Here is a 12,335-nt window from a genome sequence, read left to right as displayed (position 1 = left end):
GGCAATTAGCTCTTTTTTTTTTTTTAAAGTGGCGTTTATCGGTTTTTGCAAATGAACTCTTCATATATAGATCCAATCAAACTATTTGCACTAAAAACCAGTGTGTTTATAATTAAGACAATACATTAAAATAATATGATAAGAAATGCCAGTTTGCAATATCAAGCAGCATAGCGAGCTGTTTTGTACAGATAAAAGTAAATGGATGCGGATGAAACCGGAAGCCTCAACACATTCGGGTTACAAATAGCTACACTCAGGTTAAAAATAAGTTGGATGTTGGGGCCTTAAATATGGTTTCACTCAGATATTTGTCAAACTGTGCTAGATTTGTTGTCTTTAAGGCCTGTCTTTGGGTGTGAATATTTGTGTGAGAACACACTCACCCTGAGCTCTTTGAGGCAGAAGGTGACGCTGGTCTGAGTGCCGACGGCAAAATGATCAAACTCCTCCGAGCTCAAACACAGTTCAGTCATCATTGCTCTGAGAGAGTCTGAGAGAGGAAAAAACTTTGACTTGATTCGTTTCATGCATATCATAAGAATATAGACTGACATGACTGATACCTGCATCATCCTCCACGTGGTTCCTGAGCCACACGCGGTCACTGCTCACTGACAGATTCACCTCATCCAGAGACGGAGGGAAATGCAGAACTGTGTCCACCATCAACCTACAGTGGACATCGAAGTACATCAGAAAACGATTAAACAGACTCTGAATGGGAATGCGAATGGCTTGATAATATTGAGGTATTAAAATGAATGTAAACCTGGGTTGAGCCTGTAGCACGTTTGCACAGCTCTCTTTATCAAACACGGCCTGCAGACTCTCACAGTCCTGAAAGGACAAATTGTGTGTTTTCAAGAGCCCTGTAACAAACACACACAGTTTAGGTGATCATACTGTAACATATGCCATTTGTATGCAAGATTTTGAGTTTATTTAGAAGAAAAAATGTATTACTGACTGATTACCATGCCATAATAAAGGTTAATCAAGTCAATTTTAATTTGTATAACACTTTTCATAATACTCACTTCAAAGCAGCTTTACAAAAAAATCACAATGTTTGTTAATATTTATACTATCTTAATATGTTCATTCCTCATAATCGCATTTAGCAGATTAGAACTGGCCCATAATATAGTTACACTCTGTGACGATTTAAACAATAAAGTTTATGTGAGTATGCTGTATGTATGCAAGCAGGCAAAGTTGACCACTTGCATATCCAACTTTATATATAGAGCTGTGCGATGATAATATATTTTACATTTAATCATACTAACAAAAAAAGTGTTTTCAGCAGACTGTTTTTACCATGTTTACAGTGCAGAGTTATGGTCAGCCGACTCTTTTCACTGTTCAACTGAATACGGCATTTTTCTACAGAGCGATCCAGAGACGCCAGGGACTTGAACACAGCCTGAACACTCTGAAGAACACAAGACAAAGACAGACTAGCAGGAAAACATTCCCATCAAGAGGACTTTGCTGTACATTGTGAATTTCCTTTTTACATTTTAGCCTGCCTGAAAAAGACGCCAGGGACTTGAACACAGCCTGAACACTCTGAAGAACACAAGACAAAAGACAGACTAGCAGGAAAACATTCCCATCAAGAGGACTTTGCTGTACATTGTGAATTTCCTTTTTACATTTTAGCCTACCTGAAAAGACTGTGCATGCAAGAGGAAATTACTAATATATATAGACACATTCTAGTGATGAATGGACAGGTATTTAGCTCATAAAGACATGAAGAGGAACTGCAGGGATAGAATGAACAGGAACAGGAACAGGAACAGGAAATGTCACCTTGATGGGCATCTTGCAGCGGAAGCTCTGGTCTGAAGCAGCCTGATATCTCTGGAAGAAGAGAGGAGACAGCAGGAAGCAGGCGAAGGCTGACCGGGATGAGTTGACCGACCGTAAGGCCAACTAAACGCACAGGACACACACAAGTCACATGACCTCACAGCATAGAAAATCATATTACACATTATTTCAACACCTCACATCAGGCTAAACAATCATAAACACCGGAAACAAACACATACCCCATCCTCCACAGGCTCCAAATACAGCTCCTCTCCGATTCTTGACAGGGAATGTATGGCTTTTGCTAAAACTACAACAAGTGTGGATCAGTATTCTTCTATTCATAAAGTAATTTTATATAATAAGTGCATGCGAAGCCTGTTTACACGTCTATGTTACGCTAACGTTACACCATTGAAGTTTATTTATAATGCAGCTTTGAAAAACGCGTTTAGAGCGCGTCGCGTCTGAACGAAGTTACTCTCACGAGTTATTTATTACCTTTCACGTTTCCTCCGGTTACAACACAATCCATTACGTTTTGCTTGTGAACAATATTCCTTTTAAACAGAGTTTACATAAAGTATCCAGCGCCAGGAGCAGAATCTTTCATGGCGAACCACGGAATCAGCCACATGACGGCAGTGGCCATTATAACGCAAGAAATTGGTCGTGAAGAAAAGTTAAGAGCTGTTATCTGTTATCGCGTAACATATGGTACATCATTCAGACAAAAGTAAACTTGCTATAAGCGGATAATTCAGGAATTTGGCAGGTGTGCGCCACTGTTTACTTCGAATCCGACACGCGGCGCGTATTTTCTGCTCTGGCCAATCAGCGCGAGGGATCTCGCGTTTAGGGATATACGGCTTTGCGTCATAACAAAGCGCCCACATACAAAAGGTTACCTACAGTACATGAAACGAACAGCATAAAAATGTGTTAGGAAAGAGGTTAAATATGAGCAACAGGTTCTGCCGGGTCCACTTAAAGTTAAATGACATAACGACAATGTTAATCATAATACAATTCCCGTGACAGCAGCACCACCTCACGATTTATATTGCCTATGTTAAACCGTAAAATGGATAGTAATATAATAATAGTATGCCGCATTCTCACTTTCACAATAACACCCGTTCAAAAAAGAAATAAACAACAAAAAAAACATTAAGAAGAGGAGCTTAGACTAAGGGTCTTTTACGGCAAATTACACTGTTGCATATATCAAATGTAATTTTTTTAAGTAATAGTGTATTTTAGTGGAAGTGAACAATATTGTTTGATGCGAATCTGACTTGTTTGATGCAACACCTGTTAATCTGTCATTAAACTATTTAAAATAACTCAAAAGGTTACATAATTTTACATCATTAATCTAAGGTCTGATTTCACATTACCATAATTATTTAATTGTAACTGCACTTCATTGTATTTTACTTTATATTATATAAATATGAATATAAATCTAGAGTAATCCACCTAAATAATACCATAATTACTACACTTAATTGGTGTACTACAACAAGTGATTTTGCATTAGAGAATTGCAGTTCATTGGCTGCTTAAAAGAAAATGGGTGACCAATAAAATGAAATTACTCAACTTTCTGAAGCAGTGACTTCATATTAAGATGTCGAAATGTTCTCAAGAAGACACAGTGTCTCAGCCATTTAGCGGCTGGTCAGAGGGAGTGACAAAAATACAAAATGTTTCATCCTGACACACTTGTCTTACCTGTCCATCTGGGTGTTGGACACACCTCTTTCTGGCTTTTGCACTATTCTTTATGACACTGCTTCCCTTTGCAACACTCAGAAATCGGGAAAGGATCAAACAGTTTTGAGAGCTCGCATGACGGATGGAAAACAAAGAGGATCTGAATGACTGATGGACATAAATACTTGTGTGGACTAACATGATGACATAAATGAAGGATCTATGGGACTGTACAGCTCTACCAGTAACTATCATGGGTGAAAGTTGAGCGTCTAGAGCGAGTCTGCTTGAATGCTTACACTTACCCAATATCTGTGAGTTGTCTCTACTCATGTGTGCGCATGTGGTACCATAGAGTCCAATGGCGAAGTTGGACCCTGTCTCAGACTCTCATGCCCTACTGGAATCTATGCTTCAGAAATTACGACTGAACCCTCAGACCAACTGTAGCTCAGTCACTGATATGCAAACATGCAGTCCGTCTGGAGAATGTAATGCTGAACCAGTGGAAGATTCATCTAAAACAACAATTGATCAGTTTGGGTTTTCTTCCAACTGTAAAGAGCAGGATGGACGCGCCTCAGTCTGGAATAAATGGGAGAAACCTTGGACTCAACAATCTTCTCATTTTGAGGATGCATTGACTTCTGTTCCTAAACAACCTGTCAGAAGGATCAGTAAGCACAACTCAGGATTCTCTGGTAGACCTAAACGTCCACCATTGATTTGGGGGGAACACAAGCGCTTCACATCAGAAAGGACGGGTGATGTCACTTCCTGGGTTGGAGACGATCAGATGCCGGAGAAGAAGCAACATTTTTCTTTGGAAGGGGAGACCAGCTCAAATGTGCCACCTTTATACAAAACAGAATCCTTCCAAAACCCCCCTGATCTTTTAGCTCCAATGCTAACAACAACATCTTCAGTGCTGGAAAAAACAGAGGTCAGAAGTCAAAGTGGCACATGGAGTTGGCGTACTGGGACTGAGAGAAATGAAAGCACCAGATTTCATGAGCAATCAGGAAATACGCCAAAGACAAGTAGAAAGAAGTGGGGGGAGGCTAAAAGGTGGGCTCAGAATGTGAAAGAGAGATGGAGAGAGAGACACAGAAACACACTGACCAGACAAAGAGATGATGGAGAAAGACAAGTGCAGAGTGAAGTACAAGTGAGTATTAGAGTCAGTCAAGCCAGTTTGGGACAAGTTCTTTGTCTATTAGTGGTGCTTACTTACATCAATATTAATACAGTGAGCCAAGCACTGCAAAAATATTAAATTAGCCTCATGTAAAGATCAAGACTATTAATGGGATGACCGAATGCACGATCCTCCCCAAAAGATCTGTTTGGCACGTTGGTGTATGCTTACAAATCGCACATGGGACTAATTAAACTCAATAATAGTGCCACATTGCCTTTGTTTTAAACATCAAACTTCTTTAAGTACTGGACTGATGTGCAATGACTGGTGGGTAAATTTCCTTCTCCACTTCCTGTGAAGTGATGTATCGATGTACACTTATTCCCTATGCCATTCACAGTGCCCTTCAAACTAAACATGTTCGCTCCCTTCAGACTGGAATCTCACTTAAGATGGTAAAGTCCACTTTGAAGTCCACTTACAGTCAAATGGAACGCACCTAATGTTCTAAAAACATCCAGAATGCCTTAGTAACCACCTAGCAATGCCCTAGCAAAGAATGCTTTAGCAATCTTACAGCAATGTGCCAGCATTCAATCACCCAAACAATTCAGCATCATGGCTGAGACTTTTTAAAGGGTTAGTTCACCCAAAAATGAAAATTCTGTCATTAATTACTCTCCCTTGTGTAGTTCCAAACCCGTATGACCTTCGTTCATCTTCGGAACACAATTTAAGATATTTTTGATGAAATATGAGGGCTCTCTGACCCTCCCACAGACAGCAAGGTAACTAACTACCACGTTCAAGGTTCATGGTACTGTCGTGAACGTGCGTCCAAAGTGACGCAGTAGAGACGAAAATGTGGAATAAAGTCGTTATTTTTGTTTTCTTTGCGCAAAAAAGTATTCTCGTAGCTTCGTAACTTTTCAGTTGAACCACTGATGTCTTTGTCGACATCTTGGTACTTTTCTTGACCTTGAACGTGGTAGTTACCTTGCTGTCTATGGGAGGGTCAGAGAGCCCTCAGATTTCATCAAAAATATCTTAATTTGTGTTCCGAAGATGAACGAAGGTCTTACGGGTTTGGAACAACACAAGGGTGAGTAATTAAAGACAGAATTTTCATTTTTGGGTGAACTAACCCTTTAAGGGCAAGCACAAGTAAAATCTGGAATTATTTTAAAAGTGAATGTCCTTTATGCTTATATTCAGAGTAATCGCTCTTCGTTATTGGTGCCCATCGATGTGAACGACACACTTACAGCACTCACTGAGACTACAGAAATCCATCATGAAGAGATCAACACAGCGCTGGCTGAAGATGGCCCTGGTTCACTAAGCTACATGAGGTAAACATCAGCCAGTGACATTAGAAATATGCATCAGACATAGTTATCATTCCACGTGTGTGATCCATTAATCACTTTCTATTTCATGTGAAACTGTCTCATCGAGAAAGAACGTGTGATCCCTTGGGGCTAAAACAGTAAAATTATCTATTGTAACTATTAAAGCCACACCCTGGTTCAGGTGGTTTTCATTGGTTGTATTTGGCGTTCTGTTTACATGATCTTTCATCCTTCTTGTCAGTGACAGTCTGTTCTCGTTTGGAACTACTTCTAATTTAATGGAGGAGATCTTCAGCGGGACGGAGTGGGCTCGGTTTCTCTCAGTTAACTGCGGCAAACCGGAGCAATCAAACGAGTTACCAAATACTAATAACCAATCACATGAAGAAGAACTGCCAAGTAAATGGACTCTTAAAGACCCAACCGATTCCCATTTAGGTTGGACACAACCGCCGCACCTAGAGAGCTTTGCACAAGACATGGCCTCCGATAAACAGACCGAGACGTCCCATATGAGTGTTACTGATCTCCCCACAAATCCACTACAAACTTCTGACCCGTTTATAGATCAATCACAAAACATCAATCTGAACCCCAACAAATCTCACAACAGTGAGCAAGCAAATGGACAATCACAGTTTTCCCAGCTTGATCTGAATGAATCAAAGGCAACTGAGCATAGTGATCAACAGCCGACGTCTAATCAAGTGTCCGGTCCCAGTCATAACCAGCCAGAAGGTGGGACGAAGGATTTTATTCCCCTCCTTGACCTTTCAAATGTTAAGGTGAGAGTATAAGCATTATAAGCAGAAACAATACTTTTTTCTTGTGTTATTAGTATTAAAAATATTCTTTCTGGTTTCCTTTCCTTCTTTTCTCTCAGTCAATGAAAAGATTGTCTGTAACATCCCACGGATCTCTGAGCCGAAAAAGAGAGCACTGGACGAAAAGGAGGGCATCGTTTGAACACACAACACAAGACATGGAGGACGAGGCACAGCCTTCAAACCCTTCAGCCGCAACTTCCCTCAACTCGCTCCTGGACTCCATCTCTCAAGACTCAGAGTCTTCTGAAACTTTGGAGACTGCGGTCAAAAAGGTAGGATGTACTATATGTCAGAAGCTAATGTGCATTCTGATAAACCAGTTTTTAACTGATATATCAACTGACTTATCAATATTAAGATCAGGTTTTGGTTTTTGGGTTTGAACATAAAGGGAGTTTGTTACTACAGAGGCACATGTGTTACTATGTTAAGATGCTTGTGGTTTTAGTGCCTTTGTTGAATTAACTGTTGGGGGGTGCTGAATTTTCAGCTTGTCGTGTGAACAAGTCTACTACAAAAAATATTTTTCGGACAGGTACTGTAGGTCATACTGTGTGATTAATGTGTGACGTAAGAAACTTAACACTGATATGAGGGCCATCCTTATTACTTTTAGCTTGTACACTACCATTCAAAGGTTTGGAGTCAGTAGTTATAATATTACAAAAGATTTCTATTTCAAATAAATGATGTTCTTTTGAACTTTCTATTCATCAAAGAATAGAATATAATAGATTTTAACACTGATGATAATAAGAAACGCTTCTTAAGCAGCAAATCAGCACATTAATATGATTTCTGAAGGATCATGTGACACTGAAGACTGGAGTGATGATGCTGAAAATTCAGTTTTGATCACAGGAATAAATTACATTTTATGTAAATAACTAATATATTATTTCCAATAGAATATTTTAAGTTGTAATAATATTTCACAGTGTTTACTGTATCAAATAAATACAGCCTTAATGAGAATAATAAGACACAGCATGAATAGGCCTGCAACAGCTGGTCATTTCAAATGGCAATTCTTTTCAGCTGATGTGTCTATTGTAAACACATTCTATCATTTGTGAATCCATTGTAATCATATTAGTGTCCACAATTACAATCCATCATGTCATTGTTTCTCCTCTTCTCCCAGAGGAGGATGGAAGACACTCGATGCGTTCGATTCTCTGAGGAGGTTATCATCTTACCGCCCAGCTATTTGCCAGAGTCTGATGATGATAATGATGATGAAGAAAATGATAACGACTGGCAAGAAGAACCTTCTCCCCGGCCTTCTTTCCCTAAGTGGATTGTGTCTTTAAAATCCAGAAGAGGAAAGTACAAATTTTAACTCTCTTCACATCTGACTCCACCTCTGAAATTCTGCAGCTCACATAAACAGAGACTGTACTTCCAGAGACAAGAGCGACACATAAAATGATCATTATTACATTCTGAAAAAAAATCATTTTAATGAGACTGCCATATGCCAGCATCAGTTTGATATGCCATTACATTAAATGAATTTTTAAAATAAAAATGAAGTAAAATGTAATAAAAGGTTGTGCAATTTATTTTCCAAGATATCATTACTTACAACCTCAAGGGCATAGTTCAAGTAAATAAAGTGAACAGAATGAAAATCAAGCTGATTTAGACAAATATTTCACATGAAACACAAAATATCCATATACTCACATATCATTATTTTCTTTCTTCGTTCATTTTACATGCTGAAAGATTATCTAGTATTTAATGAATAATTTACTGTTCTATATGTAATTAAATTTACTCCTGCTTAATTACTGTTTGTATATACACTGTCAGACAAAGGTTTGATTAAAACTCTCTTTTTACATGAAGCAACTTAAAAAGTTTTGTAGACAAATATACAGTAAATTGTGATAAGTTGTGAATTTCTTGAGAAAATGAGACACTGTCCAGCATACATGGAAAATCTGTTTAAAGCTCAAGAAATAAGATGTTTTGATTGGTTAACGTTTTTGGTTACTATGTAACTCTCATACTTACATTTCTGTTATTTCATAGTTTTGATGACTTGGTTATTATTCTAAAATGCAGAAAATAGGAATAAAGAATGATCAGGTGCATATACAGACTTTTGACTGGTAGTGTAGGCTATTTGTATAGATGTGTGTTTTCTCAGGGTTTGGGGTTGACTGAAGAATGCTTTTATTTAAACTCTTTAACAAATCCAGCCCTAAGTTCACAGATTTAAAACAAACTACTACTATACCGAAAGTGCAAATAATCACAAATCTAGAAGTAGCTATATTATTTGAAAGTCTCATTGGTTTGACGGGTCCTGCCGTCCGATAGAAAAGGTCCCTGAGTCATTTGAGCTCTTCTCCAATGCTTTGATTGACCTCTGGCTTCCCTCATAGAGTCTGTTGTTTGCTGACTCGGACACAACGCCTGATACCTGTCATACAGAGGACACAAAGATAAGACATCGCTCTACTTATCTCTACATACTTACATCAGTAAACTCTGGCACCTCTTCAAATTTCTTTGCTTTGTACTCGTCCGCCCCTTTATGAAAGTTGAGAAGGATAATGTCACAGAACACTGTAGCCTGCAAAAATATACATCAGTTAGATATTATGTGCCTAACCAGCAGTTTTGCCAGCATTAATGTGTGTGTCACAACTGTCTTACCAATCCCACTGAAGTGAAAGCTGCCACCAAATTAATCAGAAATGGCACAGTGCTAAACTTTCCTGCCTGCAAATAGATAAGCAAAATGAGACACTCACAAGTCCGTATGTCACATAAGCTGCTTTATAGCATTTAGGGCTATACAATCTACCCACATTGCCAGACACGATTATTTCAAAGCGGATGGCTTTAGCTTTATGAAGCGTTCGATGCTCGGTCCCATCTTCGGACTGATAGTATTTAGCAAACCTGGAAGAGACAAAAAGAAGATGCAGTTGCAGAAAAGACAGAATGATGCATGAGTATGTGTGTTAACGTGCTACCTGAAGTTATATCCCTGGGAAGCAACGCTGTTCTCAAAAGCAGCATCCAAGCGTGTGAAGAAGTAATTGGGATTGCAGTACGTCACATTATAGTCCAGATTACACTTCCAGTTGATGTTAATTCCAATCTCTCCTCCCTGACACACAAAACACACACATCAAACAACACAAAAACATTGTTTACTTCATATATATCTATATGTATTATTTTCACCTTTGAAGACATACCTGGGAGGTTTTATCAGATTTAACTCACTTCTGGGGACAAAACCTCCCCATATACAATGTCATTGTGCTTGTCACTGGAAAAAGTCTATATGAAACAGCGTATGCAGTTTTGGAGTGAGCATTGCCAAAATTATGCACAAAAAAAAAAGCATTTTTCATTCAAAACTGAGGTGCATAAGATCAGACCCAGTTGGATCAGAGAGGACTATGACCAGTTCCAAAAAGAAATGCAAAACCCGTGCTAACTGAAAGAAGACAATTTGACAAAAATATTGAATCAAAGATTTAGAGATAATATAGCATAATGAGAGATTTACAAGCGATTTTTTAAAAGGCCGGTCATTTTTTCCCCAGGAACACCAAATTAGGATTTTCAGCAAAGCAAAACAGTAGGCTATATCAGTAATTCAGCAGTTTCAAAAGTAGAGCCACGCAACGTAAACATGATTTTTGTGTGAAAGGCTCATTAACCTTTCCTGTGGAAGACTAAAATTGCTGTTATGTCATTGATGGACATAAAGAAACAAACAACTTTTAAAAGTAAAAAAAATAATCTCAATCTTTAACCTCATATGAATGTTTTATTATTATTAAGTTTTATTGAGCAGACCTTGAAGACAAATTCGTTTGTTTTAAAAATAAAATTATACGCCCCATATTTCTGCTCAAAACTGGCCACATTCACTTGCACTCAAAGTGCAACCTTGTTCTTCTCTTCCCTTTTCTTTTCTTGTTGACATGTTCTGGTTTTCTTTGTTAGTATTACAGCACAAATGCAAATGCTGTGGACTGAGCTGAACTTTGATTGAAGCTGGAATATTTAGTGGGAAAAAGTTTTAAAAGACATGAGCACTTGAGAGGGGAAAGGGGCCTGTTTGTAGTGATGGGGAGTCGACTCCAAAAGAATCGATTAATCGACTCTGAATAGCCCTAGAGTCGGAGTCGACTCCAGCACTGGAATCGACTCTCGGTGTCGACTCCGAAATCGCTGATGTCTTCACTGATTCTTAAATCCCTATAGTGCATGCATGGCAGTTGAGTGCTGCATTATATCAGCAAAGAGTGAACTAAATTAAGGGAGGGTCCGTTTGCAGTGCAGTCCATGTGCGGTCCGTAGCCTATGCGGCGCAGCATTATAACACAGGCTTTAGTGTGCTCAGTGCGCTATGATCCGCGGCTAATAGCCTACCACCATTAGTCTATTTTGATTTCGAATTTGAACGTTTTTACTATTTTTTTTTCTCTCTCTCAGCATTATCTTTTCACACTGTAATACTATCTTTCATAGACATACCCGCTGAGTGGCATTAAACAGCTTGAAAGATCAAAGACAATTTTTAATATATCTCCGACTGGATTCATCTGAAAGAAGAAAGTCATATACACCTAGGATGACTCGAGGGTGAGTAATTTATGGGCTAATTTTCATTTTTGGATGAACCAACACTTTAATGTGTAGGCCATCACAATTTTAAATTAAAACTTACCATTGACAGAAACAGCCGTCTCGTGCCTTTTTTTTTTTGCATTTACATTACGAGTAACCCTGCTGGTCATAAAAATAACTTTTTCTAACTCCACGAGGGCCATCGGTTACCATGTTTATCTAAAAGTGTAGCCTACTTTTCCTTGCTTTACCCCTATAGCTAAAAGTACTTTTAACGTGAGCAATGCCCTGTAACTTTAATTCAGCGTGTGCAGCACAGCAAAAATAGACTCGGTGAGGAAACGATCGCTGCGATGCTGCAGACGCACCGCTCGGAACGCATCGAGTGAATATGGAGTACGAAACATGCAAAAACAATAAATAAATGAAACCTGCAAAAACAATAAATAAATAAATACACAAATAAATAAATAAATATGCAAATAAATAAATGTGTGTATAAATACACAAATTCTTGTTTAAATATATATATAAATAATTAAACGTGATTAAAGTAGGCAAATAAATAAAATAAATTGTATTTATTAAAAAAAAAAGTATCTGTGACTGTACAAATGACCCAACGAAATGGCCAGTGTCTTTCCTGACATAATTTTTTGTAACCCGATTGAGTCTCCAGCTAGAGACAACTGTAATATCAGTATCCCATGGTCATCGTGAGATTATTCACTTTATCCGTGGAATAAGGGCTCGTTCTTTTGATGGCAGCTAGTGTTTATTAGGATGGTTTTACCTGCTCGTTGTTTAGGTATGTGTAAAATAATTTTTATGGTCAGTAAACAGTCTTCTACAACCAAGTCGATC

The 12,335-nt window shown here is 38.4% G+C and overlaps 3 protein-coding genes across 3 annotated transcripts in view; 1 reads left to right on the top strand and 2 right to left on the bottom strand.

Moving 5' to 3' along the window:
• The window catches only part of LOC107665270 (cell cycle checkpoint control protein RAD9A-like), a 5,302-nt gene extending 2,638 nt beyond the window's left edge, over positions 1 to 2,664 (bottom strand). Inside the window, exons 1-7 of the mRNA XM_016456083.1 lie at positions 2,326 to 2,664; positions 2,064 to 2,134; positions 1,822 to 1,944; positions 1,324 to 1,438; positions 773 to 872; positions 567 to 673; positions 387 to 493 (exon numbers count right to left, since the gene is read on the bottom strand). Of these exons, the coding sequence (XP_016311569.1) occupies positions 387 to 493; positions 567 to 673; positions 773 to 872; positions 1,324 to 1,438; positions 1,822 to 1,944; positions 2,064 to 2,134; positions 2,326 to 2,359 (657 nt within the window). The 5' untranslated portion in view covers positions 2,360 to 2,664. The remainder of the gene's footprint in view (positions 1 to 386; positions 494 to 566; positions 674 to 772; positions 873 to 1,323; positions 1,439 to 1,821; positions 1,945 to 2,063; positions 2,135 to 2,325) is intronic.
• A 1,053-nt stretch (positions 2,665 to 3,717) lies between these two features.
• On the top strand, positions 3,718 to 8,709 carry LOC107665269 (uncharacterized). The gene is made up of 5 exons (XM_016456082.1): positions 3,718 to 4,711; positions 5,900 to 6,036; positions 6,278 to 6,821; positions 6,920 to 7,135; positions 8,008 to 8,709. Exons 1-5 carry the CDS (start codon positions 3,905 to 3,907, stop codon positions 8,203 to 8,205), a joined length of 1,902 nt encoding a protein of 633 aa, XP_016311568.1. The 5' UTR covers positions 3,718 to 3,904; the 3' UTR covers positions 8,206 to 8,709.
• Positions 8,710 to 8,722: 13 nt separating this feature from the next.
• LOC107665250 (P2X purinoceptor 3-like) lies at positions 8,723 to 10,082 on the bottom strand. The gene is made up of 6 exons (XM_016456059.1): positions 10,071 to 10,082; positions 9,857 to 9,993; positions 9,689 to 9,782; positions 9,534 to 9,599; positions 9,373 to 9,450; positions 8,723 to 9,297 (listed from the first exon to the last, which is right to left on the bottom strand). Exons 1-6 carry the CDS (start codon positions 10,080 to 10,082, stop codon positions 9,163 to 9,165), a joined length of 522 nt encoding a protein of 173 aa, XP_016311545.1. The 3' UTR covers positions 8,723 to 9,162.
• Positions 10,083 to 12,335: the final 2,253 nt, after the last annotated feature.

This window comes from Sinocyclocheilus anshuiensis, unplaced genomic scaffold (assembly GCF_001515605.1).
Source record: "Sinocyclocheilus anshuiensis isolate Anshui unplaced genomic scaffold, SAMN03320099.WGS_v1.1 scaffold483, whole genome shotgun sequence".
Lineage (NCBI taxonomy): Eukaryota > Metazoa > Chordata > Actinopteri > Cypriniformes > Cyprinidae > Sinocyclocheilus > Sinocyclocheilus anshuiensis.
Note: the sequence above shows the minus strand (reverse complement) of the source record. Positions and strands in the feature narration are given on the sequence as shown.

What these genes read in the sequence shown, in the direction of transcription:
- LOC107665269 (XM_016456082.1), top strand. Translation starts at nt 3,905, where the DNA reads ATGGCGAAGTTGGACCCTGTCTCAGACTCTCATGCCCTACTGGAATCT. An exon ending in AAGTGCAGAGTGAAGTACAA is followed by an intron (nt 4,712 to 5,899) that starts GTGAGTATTAGA and finishes GCTTATATTCAG; the next exon opens with AGTAATCGCTCTTCGTTATT. An exon ending in TGGAGACTGCGGTCAAAAAG is followed by an intron (nt 7,136 to 8,007) that starts GTAGGATGTACT and finishes CTCTTCTCCCAG; the next exon opens with AGGAGGATGGAAGACACTCG.
- LOC107665250 (XM_016456059.1), bottom strand. An exon ending in AAATAATCGTGTCTGGCAAT is followed by an intron (nt 9,600 to 9,688) that starts GTGGGTAGATTG and finishes ATCTATTTGCAG; the next exon opens with GCAGGAAAGTTTAGCACTGT. An exon ending in CTTTCACTTCAGTGGGATTG is followed by an intron (nt 9,451 to 9,533) that starts GTAAGACAGTTG and finishes ATATTTTTGCAG; the next exon opens with GCTACAGTGTTCTGTGACAT.